The sequence below is a fragment of the Rhinopithecus bieti genome, unplaced genomic scaffold (assembly GCF_001698545.2).
Source record: "Rhinopithecus bieti isolate Rb0 unplaced genomic scaffold, ASM169854v2 scaffold_11110, whole genome shotgun sequence".
In the NCBI taxonomy this organism is placed as follows: Eukaryota; Metazoa; Chordata; class Mammalia; order Primates; family Cercopithecidae; genus Rhinopithecus; species Rhinopithecus bieti.
Genome location: NW_016806890.1, coordinates 1,339,287 through 1,362,323, shown reverse-complemented (window position 1 = coordinate 1,362,323; position 23,037 = coordinate 1,339,287). Strand labels below are relative to the sequence as shown.

The following is a 23,037-nucleotide window of genomic DNA, read 5'->3' as shown; positions in this document are numbered from 1 at the left end:
AAGCCGTGCGGCGCTCAGGGCAAGGTGCAGAGGGCGGCGCGGCGGTGCAGCGAGAAAGGCGCGGAGAGAGGGCGCTGCTCTGTGGCTCTGCAACCTTCCGCCAGCTCTCCGGCTTTCCCCGCGCGTCTCTGGCGCCTCCTCGCTCCTTTTGCTTCCCCGCGACCCCTGCGTTCCCGTGCGCGCGCGTCCGTTTGCCTGTTTCGTGTCGCTGTCGCTGCCCGGGCCATGGCGACCTGCTTTTGGTTGCGGAGCTGCGGGGCCCGGCGCCTCGGGTCGACGTTTCCAGGCTGCCGCCTCCACCCCCGCGCCGGCGGCCTGGTGCCTGCCCCCGGGCCTGCGCCCGGCCCGGCCCAGCTCCGCGGCTACGCTGGGGGCCTGGCGGGCCTCTCTGCGGCGCTGCTGCGCACCGACAGCTTCGTGGGCGGCCGTTGGCTCCCGGCCGCCGCCACCTTCCCCGTGCAAGACCCGGCCAGCGGCGCTGCCCTGGGCATGGTAGCCGATTGCGGGGTGTCAGAGGCCCGCGCCGCCGTGCGCGCTGCCTACGAGGCTTTCTGCAGCTGGAGGGAGGTCTCGGCCAAGGTGAGAGCGCCTGGGTGCAGCGGGCCAGAGATGGCCGGGGAACACGGCAGGGAGCAGAGGGGGCTTTGCCCCAACGCGAAACCAACCGCGTCGCCTCCCTCCTGTGCTCAGTTCCCCGGCGTATACAAGGCGGAAAGTCAGAGCAACAAGAAGGGAGACGACCAATAAATAAGTTTGGAGCTTCCATTTTGTGCCGGGCGCTAGGGACACGGCCCCTGCCCTCAAGCCTCTTGAAGTGTATGCACTGCCCGGTAGGGGAGGCATAACACGCGCGCCTAATGCAAGCGAGCTGCTGCGTTTTATGATCAACAAGCCTAACCGTGGAGGGGCGGGGAGAAAGGGGAGGGATGTTAGGGAAGTGAGAGCACGTGTGGCCCTTCAGAGTATCTGAAATACCTCCGCAGCTGCAGGAAGCCCACGCGGGAGGCTGCTACAGCGGCCCATAAGAAGGCTGGTAGTGAGGGCCCTGGGCCAGAATCATGGAATCGGGAACGGAGACAGCTTTAGAAAGATCTGGGTTTTGTGCAGGGGAAGGGAGAAGTCCAGGACCGTTCTCCAGGTTTTCAGCCTAAATGGATAAATGCTGCTATTGGCCATTGCATAGAGAACACTGGAGAATTGGGAGTAAGGGGTGGAGGGCCATTAAATGGGGCAGAATCGAGTAAGGATAAAACTAAGAAAGTTTCTTCTTCCTTCAAGTATTATATTATTAAACCTGGAGTCAACGCAGTGAATTTTTTTACCCTGTCCTTCAAAGCTCTCCCTCTGAAGGAATGCATCCAGTGATCCCTACGCATACAAGAGATAGTGTTAGCACTTATCATCCATCAGCTGTTTACTGAGCACCTGCTCTATGCCCTGCACTGTTGGAGGTGTTTGGGATACATCAGTAAACGAAAGAAAGATTGTGCCTTTATGGAGCTTACATGGGGTGGAAGGGGAGCAGAAGAGAGATCAGAACTCTAAACAACAAACATAATATCTAAGGAAATAAGTATGTGAGAGGTGCTGAGTGCAATATGGGAAAAGAGGTAGAAGCAGAAGAGGATCCGGGCCAGAGGGAAGGGGCAAGATGCAGCATCAATAGTGTGGCCAGGTGTATTCCTTTGCTAGGGCTCCCATAGCAAAGTACCACAGACTGGGTGGCCTGAACAACAGACATTTCTCATTTTACAGCTCTGGAGGGTAGAAACCCCAGATCAAGGTGTTGTCAGGGTTGGTTTCTTCTAAGGCCTCTCTCCTTGGCTTGCAGAGAGCTCAGTTTTGTCTTTGTATCTCGTCAGAGCTCGGTTTTAGGTTCATTGAGTCTGAGTTGTCTGTTCACATCCAAGTGAGGATGTAAAGTAAGCAGTTGGATATATGAATGAATCTTCTCTGTATGTCTCCACATGGTCTTTCCTCTGTGTGTGTGTGTGTGTGTCGTAATTTTTTCTTTTAAAAACAAGAGTCAGATTGGATTGGGGCCTACCAGAATGACCTCATCATAACTTAATTCCCTTTTTAAAGACTCTATCTCCAAATACACTCACATTCTGAGATACTGGGGGGTTAGTACTTCAACATGTCAATTTTGTGGGGAGCACTGTTCAGCCCATGACATCAGGGTAGATCTCATTGAGGACATGAGATACAAAGGCCAAAGGAAGTAAGTGTGTCCAGAGTTGGTTCCTGCCGGTGCGTTTGTGACCTCACTGACTTCAAGAATGGAGCCGCGGACCTTTGCGATGAGTGTTATAGCTCTTAAAGATGGCATGGACCCAAAGAGTGAGCGGTAGCAAGATTTGTGAAGAGTGAAAGAAGAAAGCTTCCACAGCGTGGATGGGGACCCAAGCAGGTTGTTGCTGCTGGGGGTGGGGGTGGCCAACTTTTATTGCCTTATTTATCCCCTCCCATGTTCCGTTTATGTCCTATCAGAATACCCTTTTTTCAATCCTCCCTGCAATTGGCTACTTTTAGGATCCTGCTGATTGGTGCGTTTTACAGAGTGCTGATTGGTGCATTTTACAGAGCGCTCATTGGTGTATTTTACAATCCTCTTGCTAGCTACAGAGTGCTGATTGGTGTGTTTTTACAGAGCGCTGATTGGTGCATTTTACAATCCCTTTGCTAGCTCCAGAGCGCTGATTGGTGCATTTTATAATTCTCTTGCTAGCTACAGGGTGCTGATTGGTGCGTTTTACAGAGTGCTGATTGGTGCATTTTACAATCCTCTTGTCAGACAGAAAAGTTTTCCAAGTCCCCATTGGACCCAGTCCAGATGGCTTCACCTCTCATAAGGACGTTCAGCCACAGCCAAAGTCAGAAGCATGGCTGACACATTTGCAGAACAGTGAGGAGGCCCGTGTGGACTGAGCAAAGGGAAAGAGTTGTATCAGAGGAGGTCATACAGAGAAGGGGAGGAGAGGGTGGAGCATATAGGACCTGTGAGTTATTCTAAGGACTTGGTTTTTGCTTTGAGTAAAGGGGGAACCGTGTCAGGGTTTTAAGCAGAGATATGATCTGATTTACATTTTGAAAGTCCACTTTAACCACAGTACTGAGAATTGATAAAGAGTTGCGGAAGCAGAGAGACAGGTTAGGAGGTTGTTACATGGATTTAGGTGGGAGGCCATGGTGACTTGAACCAGGGTGGTAGCAGTGGACAAAGTGAAGAGTTATCCCATAAAGGATGTATTTTGAAGGTAGAGCCCACTGGATTTTCTGATGGATCATTATATGGGAAGTAGGTGAAGAGAGAAGTTAGTGATGACTCTGAGGCTTTTGGCCTGAGCAGTTGGAAGAATGAGGATAGCTGAATGGAACAGCATTAGGGTGAGACATCAGAGTTCAGTTTTAGACGTATTGAGTCTGAGATGTCGGTTCACACGCAAGTGAGGATATAAAGTAGGCAGTTGGATATATGAGTCTGAGGTTTGAGAGCGAGCCCTGGGCCAGAAATGTAAATGTGAAATTCATACCTGTGTGTACTGCATATATACTTAAAGCGATGGGATTGGTGAGATCACAGGAAAGGAGTGGACCAGGGCCTGAGCTCTGGTTCCCCTAGCATCATTCTGGAGTCCCACAAGGCCCCACGAAGATCAAGGCTACCATACAATGGTGTTACACTGCAGGGGTCTGGAAAACCTTCTACTCAGTCAGTGATTGTTTGGCAGCTGCAGGGCTGGTGTTGGGACCTCTTGCTGATACTAGCAGCATCATCCTGTGTTCAGATCACACCGCCCATCCTAATGTCTGTGCCCCTTGAACATTACAGTGATGTCAGCTTCCATCTTACAAGGGCTTGGATCTTCTCAGGGAAACTTCCTTTTTGAAAGGAGGGGTTCAGGCTGGGCATGGTGGTTCACACCTATAATCCCAGCACTTTGGGAGGCCAAGGCTGGTGGATCACCTGAGGTCAGGAGTTCAAGACCAGCCTGTCCAACGTGGTGAAACACTGTATCTACTAAAAATACAAAAATTGGCCAGGCGTAGTGGCTCACACTTGTAATCCCAGCACTTTGGGAGGCCAAGGCAGGTGGATCACTTGAGGTCAGGAGTTCAAGTCCAGCCTGACCAAAATGGCAAACCCCATCTCTACTAAAAAATACAAAAATTAGCTGGGTGTGGTGGCGGGCACCTGTGATCCCAGCTACTCAGGAGGCTGAGCCAGGGAAAATTGCTTGAACCCGGGAGGCAGAGTTTGCAGTGAACCGAAATCATGCCAACTGCACTCTAGCCTGGGGGACAGAGCAAGACTCTGTCTCAAAAAAAAAAAAAGGAAGGAAGGAAGGAAATAAATAAATTAGCCAGGCATTGTGGCATGCACCTGTATGTAATCCCAGCTACTCAAGAGGCTGAGGCATGAAAATTGCTTGAGCCCAGGAGGTGGAGGTTGGTTGCAGTGAGCCGAGATGGCACCACTGCACTCCAGCCTGGGTGACAGAGTAAGACTCTGTCTCAAAAAACAAAAAGCGAAAGTTCTTCTTGGCTTTGGATACACCTGTGCAGATGTGGGAAGCTAGAGCCTGGGCAGCTCTGTCTTTAGAGTGCCTTAATGGCAACCCAGGTCGCTTAGATTCTCTAGGCCTTCCTCGTTTTCTTTTTTAAAGTGATTTTATGTGAATGAATTAATTTTTTTTTTTGAAATGATTTCTTCCTTTTTTCTTTTCTTTTTTTTTTTTTTTGACAGGGTCTTGCTCCGTTGCCCAGGCTGGAATGCAGTGATGCTATCATGGCTCACTGCAGCCTTGAACCCACAGGCCCAAGCAATTCTCCCACCCCAGCCTTCTGAGTAGCTGGGACCACAGGCATGCACCACCACACCCAGATAATTTGTGTGTATGTGTAGAGACGGATCTCACCACATTGCCCAAACTAGTGTCAAACTCCTGGCCACAAGCAACCCTCCCTCCTTGGCCTTCCAAAGTGTTGTGATTATGGGCATGAGCCGCCACACCTGGTCCCATAATATTGTTAATAATCCAGTGTATCCCTTTATCTGTTTTTTGTTCATTGGAATTTTTTAAATTATGTCAGGATATGCGTAACATAACATTTACCATTGTAACCTTTTTTTTTTTTTTTTTTTTTGAGACGGAGTCTTGCTTTGTTGCCCAGGCTGGAGTGTAGTGGCGCCGACTCAGCTCAATGCAAGCTCCGTGTCCCGGGTTCACGCCATTCTCCTACCTCAGCCTCCTGAGTAGTTGACACTACAGGCGCCCGCCACCATGCCCGGCTAATTTTTTTTTTTTTTTATTTTTTAGTAGGTATGGAGTTTCACCATGTTAGCCAGGATGGTCTCGATCTCCTGACCTCATGATCTGCCCACCTCAGCCTCCCAAAGTGCTGGGATTACAGGCATGAGAGCCACCGCGCCCGGCCCATTTTAACCATTTTTAAGTGTACATTTCAGTGGTATTAAGTGCATTCGTGTTGTTGTGCCTGGGCCCTCTTCTTAAGTGTGTAAAACCCTTTCTTATGCCTCATGCATGCCCCTGTCTATATGTCAGTCTCTGGGACAAATCCAGGTTGCCAGTGAGCCATTATAATAGGGAACAATACTTGAAGACATTATGCTGAGTAAAATGAGCCAGTCACAAAAGGGCAAATGCTGTATGATTCTACTTATATGCGGTACCTAGAGTTGTCAAATTCATAGAGACAGAAAGTAGAATGGGCCAGGCACGGTGGCTCACAATGATCATCTCTGCACTTTGGGAGGCCAAGACAGGAGGATCACTTAAAGCCAGGAGTGTGAGGTTGCAGTGAGCTATGATTGCGCCACCGCACTCCAACCTGGGCGTCAGATCAAGACCCTATCTAAAATAATAATAATAAAGTAAGGAACTCTACCTTTGTATGGTAAAATTAAAGTTGTTCTTATGTACCATAAGCAATAATAGCTGTTTCCACAAAACTTATTTTCTCTTTTATAATTTGTGACCCAGTATACCTCTTTAGATGCAACTTGAAATTGGATCTCTATTACTCATCAAAGAAGGGTCATTTAGCATGAGCAATATAGTGAGACCTTGTCTGTACAAAAGAAAATTCTTTTTAATTAGCTGAGCATGATCATCCTGTAGCTCCTGTTAGCATGAAAAGTCTGTATGGCATGACAACAACTACTTTAAGAGGAAGATAAGATTTCTTTCTACTTCTAAGTGATGCTGTGATACCTTAGGCACTAAAGCAGAGCTAGTAATGCTTTTTTAGTTTCACATTGGCTTATTTTAACAGATCAAGGTAATCATTATAAGATGTATATAACATGATGTTAACTTTGTGGTCTAAGTGTTTAGCTATCAAGCTGGATTCCTTAGTAGACCAAATCTTGCTATCGAAGTGTTCTTGAGCTATACCTTGATGTTTAGAAAAAAAGTATTTGTTACATCTTGTAGGATCTACTGTTTGAAATTTTTATCCCCTGTAGTTGCCAATTCTGCATGTACTAGTCCTCTAGAAATAGGTTAAACTGAAGCAACTTGATGGAAGGAACTCTCCACAGGGATTATTTTCCAAAGAAAAGTATTGTTTGAGAAGCAAAGCTACAAGCCTACCTAAGCGTATCATAAAGCTGTCCAAAAATAACTCAGAGCCAGTATTGTGGATGGAAATGTAGTGCCCGAGTCACATTCTGCTTAAAGTTGTAACAGATACAGATGAATTCAAAGAAAAAAAATAGCTGGGCATGGTGGTGTGTGCCTGTGGTCCCAGCTACTCAGTAGGCTGAGCTGGGAGGATCACTAGAACCAAGGAAGCAGAGGTTGCAGTGAGGTATGATGATACCACTGCACTTCAGCCTGAGTTACAGAACAAAACCCTATCTCTTTTTTAAAATTTTTTTAAATTTTTAATTTTTTTTTAGTTTGTGTGCTTCTCATTGTCCAAGCCCAGACCCTGTCTCCAAAACAAACAAAAAAACAGAAGGTCAATGTATGTTTCCCCAAGCATCTTACTCAGGGTTGTCCGAAAAATAGAACCAGTGTTCTGTAAGAACCGATGTTATAGATATGTATATGGAATCATAGATATATAGGAAGAGACTTCTTATAAAGGACTGGCTCAGGTGATTGTGGATGCTAAGAAGTCCCATCCTCTGCTATCTGCAAGCTGGAGACCCAAGAAAGCTGATATGTCCAATCTGAGTTCTAGTCTGGGTCCAAAACCCTGAGTACCAGGAATGCCAATGTCTGGTGTCTGGCAACAGGAGGAAATGGATGTCCTAGCTCATGCAGAGAGTGAATTTGCTCTTCCTCTGCCACTTTGTTCTTTTCAGGTCCTCAGCAGATTGGATGATACCCACGTGAATTTATGAAGTCAAATCTTCTTTATTCAGTCTCCTGATTCAAATGCTAATCTCTTCCGAAAACGTTTACAGACATACCCAGAATTAATGTTTTACCAGCTATCTGGGGCTCCTTGAACCCAGTCAAATTTACACATAAAATTAACCATCACAGTCAAGGAGAATGAGACCATACAGCTAATAGTTGAGGATATTGAATTTTATTTAGCATTCTGTGTTACACTTGGCATTTTATTACTTTTCTGCCTTCTTATTTCTTTTGCAGGAGAGGAGTTCATTACTTCGAAAGTGGTACAATTTAATGATACAAAATAAGGATGACCTTGCCAGAATAATCACAGCTGAAAGTGTAAGTTCAGGGATCTGACTTGGTGCACTGAGAAATTCTCCAGGAATTCTTACTAAACTTGGGGAAGCCCCTGACTTCCCATCACTGCTGGCTGTAGCTAAAGAATATGTGGTTCCTTCTCTACTGATCAAATACCAAATCATTATTGTGCCAGGGTACTTAGATTTGCTAAAATAAAATTTGTATGTTCTAGTTTATTCTTTAATAGTATCCAAAAATAGATTTTATTTGCAACTATATGCATAACTGCTCTTTCACCATTCTGATGTTTTTTTCCATGGTACTGTTTTGGTTGTTTTTTAATATTGTTTTGTACATTTTAAATATACCAATACTTCTTCCATAGATATAATAAATTATTTTATATCATGGTTGCAACACTTAGAAGATATTGAAGGGAGGAAAATTTTCCTAATTTGTAAACGTAGTGAGAATGCAAATGACTCTTGTGGTTTAGGGTGATACAGTCATCATTGTAATTCTGCTTTTTAAAACTCAAAGTCAGAAATTTTCCCCACTCTATGGCTATCGTTGTAGGAGACTTTTCTACTCTTCTTGCACCTTGAAGAATTTAGGAACACAGAGCCATGCTTTTATTATCAGAAGGTAATATGTGGGTTCTTTTCTGATTTAATTTAGGGAAAGCCACTGAAGGAGGCACATGGAGAAATTTTCTATTCCGCCTTTTTCCTAGAGTGGTTCTCTGAGGAAGCCCGCCGTGTTTATGGAGACATTATCTACACCCCAGCAAAGGACAAGCGGGCCCTGGTCCTCAAGCAGCCCGTAGGCGTGGCTGCAGTCATCACCCCGGTAGGTGACAGTGAGATCAGCAAGATCCTAGGGTGGGAGATTGGATAGGGAGTTGGGAAAGAATTCATTCTTCCGCCTGAGCAGGTGTGCTTATCCTGTTAGTTTTGTCACCTGTTCCTGGTTTCCTGATGCTTTTGCTGGATGTAGAAGTGTGTTTCCTGGTCCTCTGATGATGTTAGGTGTGGTGGCAATGAGTGGAAGGATGCATTTCTAATGCCTGCAAAAGTGGGATGCGCCGCAGGAGGACCCAGGGGCTCTTCTGACTTGGCCTGGAGGCTTCTTCCTGTCATTGCCTAGCACCTCTGAAAAGATCTTCCGGTATTTATCATTTTTAAAAAGACTTAAGATATGACACATTTTTAAACTTGCCATAGTTTGGAAAAAAGTGTTATGCTTCCTTGATGGTTATCATCAATAGCAAAGCATGTGTGGACCCACCAGCAGGCATTGGGCCAGGTTCTAGAGATAAAAAGGCTAAGAAATAAGGTATCACATCTGCCTGGATGGGGCTGCAGTATATTTGTGGAACACCCAGCTTTCCCTCTGGGTCCTGCCTTCTACTGGGTCCCGTGTTAACTTCTCTCCTGTATCTGTCAGCTGGTCTCGAGACGTCTGTGCTTTTCCTGCTCGGCATAGTTACTGACAGAATCCCCCTGATCGCCTAGATGGACTAGGTTTGACTTGAAGGTCACTATTTACTAACTGTGCAACCATGGCCAAATTACTTAACTGCACTGTCTCCGTTTTCTCGAACTTGCAAATGAGGTTAATATCAACCTCATTGGGTTGTGATAAGGATTTAATTAATTTTAATTTTGAAGTACTTAGAAAAATACCTGATCCAGAGTAAGTACTATATAATAGAGTTTTTCAAAATAAAATACCGTTATTATAGGTATGTCTATAGGCATCTATAAATATGTATGTGGAAGGAAGTAATAAATCATCTGCCATTTTCAAAACCATTGCTAATATTTACTCCCATGGGCCTCAAGCCAAATCCAGCCCACTACCTATGTTTGTAAATAAAGTTTTATTGGGACACAGTCACACCCATTCATGCACCTACTATCTGTGGTGGTTTTCACAATACAGCTGCAGAGTTGAGTAATTGCCATAGAAACTATACATTCTACAAAGCCTAAAAGATTTACGATTTGGCCCTTCACAGAAAAAGTTGGCAGGCCCCTGGTCTAACTCATTTTTTACTGTGTTAAATTTCAAAAATATTTCCTATCTTCATGAGCCTTTATCTCAGAGTCCCTCAAGTTGGCAGGGGGTCAGGTGTTCTGAGAGCTCACCTGTGCAGCCAAACGGGTTTGTCAATCAGTTGTGCAATGGAATTTGTTCACTGACTTCCCAACCTACCTTCCTTTGCACTAATGAGGCGGTCCTTCCTCTCATATACTTCCTCTGCTCTTCTAACCCCAGTGGAATTTCCCCAGTGCCATGATCACCCGGAAGGTGGGGGCCGCCGTGGCAGCCGGCTGTACCGTGGTGGTGAAGCCTGCCGAAGACACGCCCTTCTCCGCCCTGGCCCTGGCTGAGGTGAGCCACTCTCCCTGTGTTTGTACAAAGCAGACAAAGTCCAAAAATTAATGTTTATCTTGGACAGAAAGAAACAATTTTGGAGGCTACTTCTTTGCTTATGTCTCCTGATGCATGGTGTTGTGTTTTAATCTACTGGCAATTATTTTAAGTCAGCTGTAGCTCTTTTGGGGAAAAAAATGGATGAGGGATTTTCTGACATCTGCAGGCCATGTATTTTCAGCCTACTGTAAAAATGGTATCTATCCATCATCTTCATGAAATAGACACTTAAACATGGATGTTTCTCACATTTAGGAAACTTCTTATTTACCATTCCCATTTCTAGTTCAACCTGCATTCCATTAGATCTTATTTTTTTGTTTGAAAACCTCAAGTGGCCTCTTGTGTCACTCAGAGTCCAGATTCCTTAGTGGCTTTCAAGGTCCTATAAGATGTCACTTCCCACCCCCCAGTATGCCTCTGACCTTGTCCATCACACTGGAGCTCCTCACTCTTCATTCATCTGCTTGGACCACTCTGGCGCCTGCCGCTTTCCAGACCCCACCAGCCTTGCCCTCCACTCAAACTTTGTACTTTCCCTCTGTCTGGAGCGCTCTCCCCCAGATACCCCTATGACTTGCTTCTTCACGTCTTCACTCAAATGCCACCCTCCCAGGGAGGCCTTCCATGGCCACCCTGTCTAAAAATCACAACTTGGCTGGGTGTGGTGGCTCATGCCTATAATCCCAGAACTTTGGGAGGCTGAGGCGGGAAGATCACTTGAGGTCAGGAGTTCGAGACCAGCCTGGCCAACATGCTGAAACCCTGTCTCTACTAAAAATACAAAAGTAGCTGGGCGCGGTGGCACGTGCCTGTAATCCCAGCGACTCAGGAGGCTGAGGCGGGAGAATCGCTTGAACCCTGGGGGCAGAGATTGCAGTGAGCTGAGATCGTGTCACTGCACTACAGCCTGGGCGACAGAGTGAGACTGTCTCAAAAATAAATCACAACCTCACACTCTGATGCTCCTGATCCCCTTCTCTGCTTTGCTTTTTCCCCCATAACACCTAAAACCACCTACCCTATCACTGTTTGTAGGCCTTTCCAGTGGGCAGGGCTAGGAGATATACATATATGTGTACACACATGTATATACGCAATAAAATGCTACAGAAATTCCTACAGAAACTTCCAATTCAAATTCAGTCCTGTAGGCTTTTTACTTAACTTCTTTTATATTATATCTGCATCTCTTTCTTTCCTGGTTTCTTTTTTTTTTTTTTTGAGACAGAGTCTTGCTCTGTCACCCAGGCTGGAGTGCAGTGCGCTCTCTCGGCTCACGGCAACCTCTGCCTCCTAGGTTCAAGCAATTCTCTGCCTCAGCCTCCCGAGTAGCTGGGATTACAGATGCCCACCACCACACCCAGCTAATTTTTGTATTTTTAGTAGAGACGGGGGTTTCCCCATTTGGCCAGACTGGTCTTGAACTCCTGACCTCATGATCCACCCACCTTAGCCTCCCAAAGTGCTGGGATTACAGGCATGAGCCATCGCACCTGGCCTCTTTCCTGGTTTCTAAAGACTCAGGAAATGACTAAATTAATATTCCATATGTACTTATTACACAGAACAACAGCTTCTGAATATTAATTTTATTTTTTAAAAATATTAATTTTAATATCACCAATGTGCCTATTGAAAATAGTTTACTTTTTTGGTATTTTCTCTTTCCATTCTCATTTTTAGTAATAAACTTTTATTTTAGAATAGTTTTACATTTACAGAAAAAATCGCAGAGATGGGGTATTTTCCCACATATCCTACACTCAATTTCTCCTATTACTAGCAGCTTACATTAGTATAGTATATTTGTTACAATTAATGAATGAATAGTGATACACTGTTATTAACTAAAGCCCATACTTTAAAATCCATTCTCAGATTTTATTAGTCTATACCTAGACTCCTTTTTTCTGTTTCAGGATCTGGTCCAGGATATCACATTACATTTAGTTGTCTTGTCTCCTTAATCCACCTTGGCTATAAACATTTCTCTGTATTTTAAAAGTTACACTGTACCTGCGTTCCCAAGACTACAACCATTCCATGCTCTATTCTCTCCAGTTTAACCCTCCTTTAGACTTAGTTCAACAAGCAGCTGTTTATGTTTATGCTCACCACCAGTGCTTATGTCAGTGTCTCTCTAGACATTTGGTGATCCGAACCTCAGTCTGTAGTAGATTCCTTAGGAAGGGCTCGTGGGAATAATATTTTCCCTTCTTAAATGTTGTCAGTAGTCTGGGCCTATTGTGCTTATAAATCAGTTTTGCTAGGTATAAAATCCTTGGCTCACATTTTTTTTTACTTGATTATCTTAACTATATTCTCTATTTTCTTCTGATATAAAGTGTTGCTCTTGAAAATTCAGACAGTACAACTTGTTTTGTTTTTTTTTTTTTTTTTTTTTTTTTTTGCCTAGATCCACAAAAGGGTTCGATTTGGTTTTTTTCCCCCTTTATCTTTAAAGACCAGTAATGTCACCAGAATATGTCTTTGTGATGATTGCTTTGAGTCCATACTCTAGGTATGCAGTGTGCTCTTTCAGTATGTAGTTTCCAGCCTTTTTGTTTTATATCTCTATCAAGTTTTCAGGATTTGTTCCTCACCACTGGTTTGGTTTTACTCCTTTAGGGACTCCTATTATCCATGAGTTGAATCTTTTTTGTCACTTTCTCTTTTATCTTTTTCATCTTTTCCCTAATTTTTAAAAGTAGCTTTCTTTTTTTTCTGGGTACAAAATGTCTGATTTTATTTTATTTTTTAATTTTCATTTCCATTGATTATTGGGGAACAGGTGGTATTTGGTTAACATGATTAAGTTCTTTAGTGGTGATTTGTGAGATTTTGGTGTACCCATCACCTGAGCAGTATACACTGCACACAATTTGTAGTCTTTTATCCCTTGCCCCCTTCCCACCCTTTCTCCCTGAGTCTCCAAAGTCCATTGTGTCATTCTTATGCCTTTGCTTCCTCACAGCTTAGCTCCCACTTATGAGTGAGAACATATTATGTTTAGTTTTCCATTCCTGAGTTACTTAACTTAGAATAATAGTCTCCAGGCCAGGTGCAGTGGCTGACGCCTGTAATCCCAGCACTTTGGGAGGCTGAGGTGGGTGGATCACAAGGTCAAGAGATCGAGACCATCCTGGCCAACACAATGAAACCCTGTTTCTACTAAAAATACAAAACTTAGCTGGGCGTGGTGGCACGTGCCTGTAGTCCCTGCTACTCGGGAGGCTGAGGCAGGAGAATCGCTTGAACTGGGAGGCAGAGGTTGCAGTGAGCCAATATCATGCCACTGCACTCCAGCTGGGTGACAGAGCAAGACTCCGTCTCAAAATAAAAAAAGAATAATAGTCTCCAATCTCATCCAGCCTGCTGCGAATGCCATTAACTCATTCCTTTTTATGGCTGAGTAGTATTCCATCCTATGTATAAACAACATAGGATACAGTTTATCCACTCGTTGATTGATGGGCATTTGGGCTGGTTCCACGTTTTTGCAATTGTGAATTGTGCTGCCATAAACATGCATGTGCAAGTATCTTTTTTACATAATGACTTCTTTTCCTCTGGGTAGATACCCAGTAGTGGGATTGCTGGATCAAATGGTGGTTCTCCTTTTAGTTCTTTAAGGAATCTCCACACTGTTTTCCATAGTAGTTGTACTAGTTTACATTCCCACCAGCAATGTAGAAATGTTCCCTGTTCACCACATCCATGCCAACATCTATTATTTTTTAATTTTTTGACTATGGCCAACCTTGTAGGAGTAAGGTGGTATTGCACTGTGGTTTTGATTTGCATTTCCTTGATCATTAGTGATGCTGAGCATTTTTTCATATGTTTGTGGGACATATGTATATCTTCTTTTGAGAATTGTCTATTCATTCATGTCCTTAGCCCACTTTTTGATGGGATTGTTTGTTTTTTTCTTGCTAATTTGTTTGAGTTTGTTGTAGATTCTGGATATTAGTCCTTTGTCAGATGTATAGATTGTGAAGACTTTCTCCTGCTCTGTGGGTTGTCTGTTTACTCTGCTGACTGTTCCTTTTGCCATGCAAAAGCTCTTTAGTTTAATTAAGTCCCAGCTATTTATCTTTGAATTTTAGTTGCATTTGCTTTTGGGTTCTTGGTCATGAAATCCTTGCCTAGGCCAGTGTCTGGAAGGGTTTTTCCAATGCTATCTTCTAGAATTTTTATAGTTTCAGGTCTTAGATTTAAGTCCTTGATTCATCTTGAGTTTATTTTTGTATAAGGTGAGAGATGAGGATCCAGTTTTATTCTCCTACATGTGGCTTGCCAATTATCTCAGCACAATTTGCTGAATAGGGTGTCCTTTCTTCACTTTATGTTTTGTTTACTTTGTCAAAGATCAGTTGGCTGTTAAGTATTTGGCTTTATTTCTGGGTTCTCTTTATTTCTGGTTCCATTGGTCTATGTGCCTATTTTTATACCAATACCATGCTGTTTGGGTGATTATGGTCTTATAGTTGAAATCAGGTAATGTGATGCCTCCAGATTTGTTCCTTTTGCTTAGTCTTGCTTTGGCTATGCAGGCTCTTTTTTGGTTGCATTTAGATTTTAGGATTGTTTTTTCTAGTTCTGTGAAGAATAACCGAGGTATTTTGATGGGAATTGCATTGAATTTGTAGATTGCTTTTGGCAGTATGGTCATTTTCACAATATTTATTCTACCCATCCATGAGCATGGGATGTGTTTCCATTTGTTTGTGTTGTCTATGATTTCTTCCAGCAGTGTTTTGTAGTTTTCCTTGTAGAGGTCTTTCATCTCGTTGGTTAGATATATTCCTAAGTATTTTATACATATTTCTTTTTGCAGCTGTTATAAAAGGGGTTGAATTCTTGATTTGATTCTCAGCTTGGTTGCTGTTGGTGTATAGAATAGCTACTGATTTGTATACGTTAACTTTGTCTCTGGAAACTTTGCTGAATTCTTTTATCAGTTCTAGGAGCTTCCTGGAGGAGTCTTTAGGGTTTTCTAGGTGAACAATCATATCGTCAACAAACAGCAACAGTTTGACTTTGTTGATTTGATTTTTGCCCCTTTATTTTCTTTTCTTCTTGTCTTGATTTTTGCTCTGGCTAGGACTTCCAAGTGACTTATTGTTTTGAAAGAAAAAGAAGAAGTGGTTTTTTGAGAGTGGGCCATTTCCTTTTTTGTCTTTCTTTTGTTTTCCCAGTTTTCTTTCAAAAGGGGAATTTGCTTTTCAAAAAAACCTTTTTACATTTCAGGTATTTATGGTTGGGCTGTGGGTTTGTCATTTAGGAATTTAACTTTTATTAACAAATTGGAAAAGGGTTTATTGTTCCCCTTGGTACATAAAACCCAATTTTGGCCTTGGGGTTTTTAAATCAATTAAAAAAAAGGGATTGCTTGTTATTTGTTGGGAAAAAGGCTTTTTTTTCTTGCAAATTTCTTATTTTTTGAGATTTTGGAATCATTTGTGATTTTTTTCTTTGGTTTATTAAAAAAATTCTGTTTATTGTTGGTATAAAATCCACATTTACTTGACTTTAGGCATTTATGGGTTAAAAAAAAAAAAAAAAAAAAAAAACCATCCCCTGCCAATTTTCCTGGGGGTATTTGAAACGCAAAATATGATCATGGTGGATTATCTTTTTGATGTGTTGTTGGATTTGGTTAGCTAGTATTTTGTTAAGCGATTTTGCATCTATGTCCAACAGAGGTATTGGTCTGTAGTTTTCTTTTTGGGTTATGTCCTTTCCTTGGTTATGTCCTTCCTATGAAGCCAGGGCAATACTGGCTTCATAGAATGATTTAGGGAGGATTCCCTCTTTCTCTATCTTGTGGAATAGTGTCAACAGGATTGGTACCAATTCTTCTTTGAATGCCTGGTAGAATTCTGCTGTGAATCTGTCTGGTCCTGAACTTTTTTTGGTTGGTAATTGTTTTATTACCATTTCAGTCTTGCTGCTTGTTATTGGTCTGTTTGGGGTATCTTGTTCTTCCTGATTTAAGCTAGGAGGCTTGTATATTTCCAGGAATTTATCCATCTCCTCTAGGTTTTCTAGTTTATGCCAGTAAAGGTATTCATAGTAGCCTTGAATGATTTATTTCTCTTTTCTTTTCTTTTTTTTCAGTTTAGTAAATTGTTGCCACATGTTTGCTGTTTCTGTTTGTAGCTTGCAAGCCAGGCTGGAATTCCTCCAGGTGTATACAATGTTATTCCCTGTTCTCGAAAGAATGCCAAGGAAGTAGGGGAGGCAATTTGTACTGATCCCCTGGTGTCCAAAATTTCCTTTACTGGTTCAACAACTACAGGAAAGGTATGTGACTCAAGTTTCAAAGAAAACAAATATCTTTCTAATATTTTATCTTGATAGGTTATAAAAATACTATTTCATCCTGATCACCAATTTTGGAAGGATTTCCAGCACAGTGTTAAAAGCTCTGTCACAGGCCAAGCACAGTGGCTCATGCCTGTAATTCCAGCACTTTGGGAGGCTGAGGTGGGCAGATCACTTGAGGCCAGGAGTTCAAGACCAGCCTGTCCAACATGGTGAAACCCTGTCTCTACAGAAGGTACAACAGTTAACCAGGGGTGGTGGTGCACGCCTGTAATCCCAGGTACTCAGGTGACTGAGGCATGAGAATCACTTGAACCCGGGAGGTGGAGGTTGCAGTGAGCCGAGATTGTGCCACTGCACTCCAGACTGGGTGACAGAGCAAGACTCTGTTTCAAAAAAAAAAGGTCTGTTGGTTGAATAAAGTAATCTGACCACCCTCTGGAGGTATTTTAGACAGTTCTTTATGGCATGACATAGGTTCCTGCTTGACAAAACCAAAGAAATTGGGGTAGTGAGGGTCCCATTATTTTTACAATACTTGTTGTATGTGAAGTGGGTGAAAGTTCTCCCTTGTATTTTTTTCAATTCTGGAATGCAGGTTTCTTTCAATAATGTGGAATTAGAGATTCCAGAAACACACAATTAATGTTGAAATGGATGTTTTGAATTGAACAAAATTGTGTTTAGTCTAAAAGTACTTAGATAATTGACAAGGTCTTTTTCTCTGAGTTTTTTTTCCCTTAAATGATGAAATGTTCTTTGCTGAAAACTTAATGTGTGTGCCTGTAAGTAGATGTTTATTTATCCTTTTAAATGTCCAAAAGAGGGCCAGGTGTGGTGGCTCATGCCTGTAATCCCAACACTGGGAGGCTGAGGTGGGCGGAACACAAGGTCAGGAGATCAAGACCATCCTGGCTAACAAGGTGAAACCTCGTCTGTACTAAAAATACAAAACATTAGCTGGCGTGGTGGTGGGTGCCTATAGTCCCAGCTACTTGGGAGGCTGAGGCGGGAGAATGGCGTGAACCCGGGAGGCAGAGCTTGCAGTGAGGTGAGCTGAGATCGCGCCACTGCACTACAGCCTGGGTGACAGAGCGAGGCTCCGTCTCAAAAAAAAAAAAAAAAAAAATTAAAAAATTAAAAAATAATAAATAATTTTAAAATGTCCAAAAGAGAAAAAATCAAGGTATAACAAAAGTTTTTGTTTATGGTGTTTCTCTCTTCAGATGGTGTGCTTTTTTTCTACCAGTTTACATATACATATACACATATATGTATCTGTACTCATAGTATTCATGTCCATAAACACATAACAGATAAAAAATAATATAAATCTGCCTGCCCAGGTGTGCTGGCTGACACCTGTAATCCTCACACTTTGAGAGGCCAAGGCAGGAGGATTGCTTGAGCCCAAGGAGTTCAAGACTAACCTAGACAACATGGTGAAACCCTGTCTCTACAAAAAAAATAAAATTAGCTAGGCTTAGTGGCACACACCTGTAGTCCCAGCTACTTGGGAGGCTGAGGTGAGAGGATCACCTGAGCCTGGGAGGTCGGGGCTGTGGTGAGTTGTGATCATGTCACTGTACTCCAGCCTAGGCAATAGGAGTGAGACCCTGCCTCAAAAAATAATAAAAATTAAAAAGTCTAATTTCAAAAATTTTGTGCATCCGTGGTCATTTTAGAAACCATGAGAAGCAAGAGGGAATAATTTAATTTATTTATTTTTTTTTTTTTGAGACAGTTGCCCTGTCACCCAGGCTGGAGTGCAGTGGCGTGCTCTCGGCTCACTGTAACCTCCACTTCCTGGGTTCAAAGTGATTCTCATGCCTCAGACTCTTGAGTAGCTAGGATTACAGGCATGTGCCACTACACCTGGTTAATTTTTGTATTTTCTGTAGAGATGGGGTTTTGCCATGTTGGCCAGGCTGATCTGGAACTCCTGGCCTCAAGTGATCCTCCCTCCTTAGGGGCCACCCAAAGTGCTGGGATTATAGGTGTGAGCCAGTGTGCCTGGCTGGAATAATGTAATTTTAATGCCTCCCAATCATAATCACTTTTGTCATGCTATAAACTCATACTCCGGGAGTAGTGCTTTGGAATCCTACCATTCATTCATAATAGGAATGGGAATTTTTAGATCCATAAACTGCTATGCCCTGATCAGTGGGTCTTACAATGCAAACTTACCTGCAGAAGGATTCAAATGTTACTACGAAGTAGTTAGAAAAAAGGGAAGCCTGGGAGAAAGCGTTATAAATCCTTCGTCGTTCAAGCCAGAGAAATTCCCAGGATACTGGGCGAAGGGCAGCAACTCAGTTTTCTCAGCAAACTATCCTCATCTAACAGGGCTCCAGGAAAATATCAGCCATGACCCTGCCAAGTCCAGCTTTGCTCCTCTTTACCTAGGACAGTGATGGACCTCAAGTGACTGAATGGGAAATGTGACAAATATAGCTAAAAGGGTAATTAATGCATATAGCAAGCACCTCTGCTGAGCTGGTCTTCAGAGATTAGTGGCTCAGCTGCTGGTCCTGGGGTGGAGAACCTTTTCTTGTAACTGAGGCATACACAGCGAGCCTGTTCTAGGGATGCCTGCCCTGCCCTTGCTTCTTTCTAGGGGGGCCACCCCTCCCAGGACCCCACTGAGAAGACAGCAGCCAGGTTTTAAAGCACATGATACCTTGTCTCTTCCTCTGTTCAGAGAACTGAACCATGAGTGGTCATTAACTTGAGCGAAATGTAAATTGTGGGCTGGCCAGTGATCTAGGACAAGTAGCCTGGCATAGAAGGGTGGGCTGGGTCAGGACCTTTTCCTCTCGGAAGTCCCCTCTCCTTCACTAGAGGAGACAGAGAGCTGTTTTCCTTTCTGTTTCTTTCTCTCTCTTATGCCTATTAAACTTCCGCTCCTAAACTCAAAAAAAAAAGATAAAGAAAGAAAGGTAGGCCGGGCCAATCACATGTTGTCTTTGGAAGCTGAGGCCCTGAGGTCAGCCCATGGGAACTGGAGCCGAAAAGATTCATTAAGACATCACAGGAGTTTATACCATACCCAGTGGCCAGGGCAAGCCGCCTTCCTGGAAAAGCAGAGACTGAGTGGGGAGAGGACACTGTCAGAGGACACAGAGCCAGCGCAGGTGGAGGGACAGACACCAGAGACAGGACCTATGCTCAAGGCCAGGTGGAGACAAAATGGAGTGACGCAACAGTGAGAATCATTTTGCACTGAAGCAAATCCAGGAACAGTCAATGACATTTCTTAAAATTTTACAATAAAACATAAAAAAAAATTTTAAATGGTTATGTTGCATCCAGTAAAGAATTATGTGTAGTCTTAAAACTTGAACTACTTTGTTGAACAGTAATGTTTCAGAGAAGATTGTTACTACCATTTGATAGCTGGAATATTAACATACGGACACATACACAGGACCCATACAGGCCCAGCTTTCCAGCCATTCTGTGTTTTTACCAAGAACCCTGTCACAAAACTCATGACCTCAGAATGTGCAACACTTGGGGCAACGCTGGAGCCACCTTGAGCTTGTGAACACGGTCTGTTTCACTCGAACCGTCTCAAGTGTGGTCCCATCTTCCCTGCAGCCATGACTAGACAAAGACCTACTCTCCTTAATTAGTCATTTAAACATCCCTGAGCAGCTTCTTAGGCTATGAAATCTCTTACTGGATATTTAAACTAGAATAACTATATGTACCAAAAGCCTTACAATTATACATTGAGCTAGCAATTCTACATGTTCATCCTGACAGAATAATCACAGCATTTTGTTTTGTTTTGTTTGTTTTTTTGAGATAGAGTCTTGCTCTGTTGCCCAGGCTGGAGTGCAGTGGTGCAATCCACAGCATTTTTTTAACAGCAAGGATGGAAACAACCTAAATGTCCAACAGATGGGGCCTGAATAAATAAATTACAGAATAGCTCTGCAGTAGAATACGATGTACGCATCTAAAGGAATGTTCTAGGCCGGGCACAGTGGCTCACACATATAATCCCAGCACTTTGAGAGGCTGAGGCAGACAGATCACTTGAGGTCAGGAGTTTAAGACCAGCCTGGCCAACATGGCAAAACCCCATCTCTACTAAAAATACAAAAATTAGCCAAGTGTGGTGGCACATGTCTGTAATCCCAGCACTCAAGAGGCTGAGGCAGAAGAATCGCTGGAACCCAGAAGATGGAGGTTGCAGTAACTGGAGATTGCACAACTGCACTACAGCCTGGGCAACAGAGCAAGACTCCATCTCGATGATAATAATAATAATAAATAGACAAAGTTCCAGAAACATATGTGCTGACATAAGAGGATCTTCACATTATAGTGTTACATTAAAGGAGCAAGGTATAAAATGTTATGAAAACTTTAAGATAGACGTCCCAAATATGTGATTCATTGGGAAGATAAAGCAGGTTACAAAACTGTTTAATTATATAATTATACCATCCTGTGTTTTTTTTTTTTTAGATGTACATGTACATGAACCTGCATGGCTAAATTCTAAATGGATGTACTTTAAAATGTTATCAGTGTAAGCTATGGATTGTGGGATTCTAGGTGATTTTATTACCTTATCTCTATGATTTTTAAGCCCATCATATAATTGTTTTGGATAGATAATATACTTACTTATATGGTTCAAAAATTAAGACAGTATTAATGTTTACCATGACAAGTCTCACCCTCACCCCAACCCTGACTCCCTCCCTCTTTCTATAAGTAATGACTTTTTGTGTCTTGTCGTCTCAATGTTTATTTTACTAATTTATTTATTTATTTAATTTTTGAAATGGAGTCTCACTATGTTGCCCAGGCTGGTCTGGAACCCCTGGCCTCAAGTAATCCTCCCACTTCAGCCTCTTAAAGTGCTGGGATTACAGGTGCACACTACCACACCCAGCCTCTTCCCAATGTTTCTTTATCAAATACAAGTAAATCTAAATACATGTTGTCATTTCTCCCTTTTCTTATGCAAAGAGTTATCCCATGTACACCACTGTGCACCTTGCTTTTTTCACTGCTTGGTAATTTTTTTAAACAAAGGCTTAACAATCCTGGTAGTGGATTTCTGTGCTCACAGCATTCTCTCCTCTGCTCACAGATCCTGTTGCACCATGCAGCAAACTCTGTGAAAAGGGTCTCCATGGAGCTGGGAGGCCTTGCTCCATTTATAGTATTTGACAGTGCCAATGTGGACCAGGCTGTAGCAGGGGCCCTGGCATCTAAATTTAGGAACACTGGACAGGTGAGTGCTGAAGAGTATTTCAGGTTGTGTGTGTGTGTGTGCATGTGAATGTGTGTGTGTGTGTGTGTGTGTTACAAAGATCCCACCACCTCTACTGCCTTAAATCCCAGAAGGAAACTACTTTTGGGTTCCTTCCACTATTCATTCTTTATTCATTGACTCCTTCAGCAAATATTTAGTATATGCCTTACTTTTTTTTTTTTTAACCAGGGACTATACTAGGCTCAGAGGGCCCCCCCCCACAAAATAAGTTGCAGTCCCTGGCTTCAAACAATTTTCTGAACAGCAGATGTCCTTTAGTCAAATTGTTCTCTGTTTTCTTCTTTCCCCTACCCTTTTAATCTGGTTATTTTTATAGTTTTCTTTCATTGACTTCTTTTCTACTGAACAAATATAATCATCTCCTCAGACACAGAACGGCCTTGAACAACTGGGGTCTCTGAGGCCAAGGGAAAGAAAGTAAGAAAATGTTGAGGAGGGTGGTGGCTGGAAAAACTCAAAACCCTGCTGCCTGCTATGACCCAGTGGGGCCTCGCTGTCCCGAGATGGAGGGAGCATCAGAGGTGCCCTCTACAGGGCACAGGCCCACACCAGCAGTGTTTTGGAGGAGTAACTGGGTTGTCCTGGGAGACCAGAGGCCTGAGCTCATGTCTTCCTAGGAAATCCTGGAATATTTGATCTGTCAGCGACCTTCACAGTTATCAGCTCTACAAAACGTTGCATTTTACAGATAAGGAAATGAAACTCTAGAAAGAAAAAGTGACTTGAGATCAGACATATTCGGGCCACAGTGTCAGATCTGCTGAGGAGCTGGGACTCTGAGCCAAGGATCCTGTCTTCCAGTTCTATCCAAGCTACTGCCAGGATCCTGCCTTCTTAAATATTCTTAAGCATTTCATCTTAAAAGTACCATCAATATGTAATTTTAAATGCATTCTAGAAACAGAGTAAATATCCCCAAAAGGTTATATTGTAAAAAAACTATGAAATGTTGTGTGATATTCTCTATCAAATAATTTTCATCCTTGCTTTGGCCTTTGGTAATTAAGATTTTCCCTTCCACATAACCTAAATAAGCTTGGTTTTGTCAGAAATAGGTATATTTTCCTTCATAAACACAAAATGTCAATATATGTTACCTCAGTAACACTATAAGGCTACAACTTGGGGACAGGTATGGTGGCTCACAACTGTAATCCCAGCATTTTGGGAGGCCAAGGCAGGAGGATCACTTGAGCCCAGGAGTTGGAGACCAGCCTGGGCAACAGAGTGAGACTGTCTCTACGTTTTTATTTTTTATTTTATTTATTTATTTATTTATTTATT

The 23,037-nt window shown here is 42.8% G+C and overlaps 1 protein-coding gene across 1 annotated transcript in view; it reads left to right on the top strand.

Annotated features, from left to right (window-relative positions):
* Positions 1-23,037, top strand: part of ALDH5A1 (aldehyde dehydrogenase 5 family member A1) — a 38,878-nt gene continuing 15,841 nt past the window's right edge. Inside the window, exons 1-6 of the mRNA XM_017878551.1 lie at positions 1-579; positions 7,635-7,718; positions 8,358-8,528; positions 9,960-10,076; positions 16,287-16,430; positions 21,568-21,711. Of these exons, the coding sequence (XP_017734040.1) occupies positions 226-579; positions 7,635-7,718; positions 8,358-8,528; positions 9,960-10,076; positions 16,287-16,430; positions 21,568-21,711 (1,014 nt within the window). The 5' untranslated portion in view covers positions 1-225. The remainder of the gene's footprint in view (positions 580-7,634; positions 7,719-8,357; positions 8,529-9,959; positions 10,077-16,286; positions 16,431-21,567; positions 21,712-23,037) is intronic.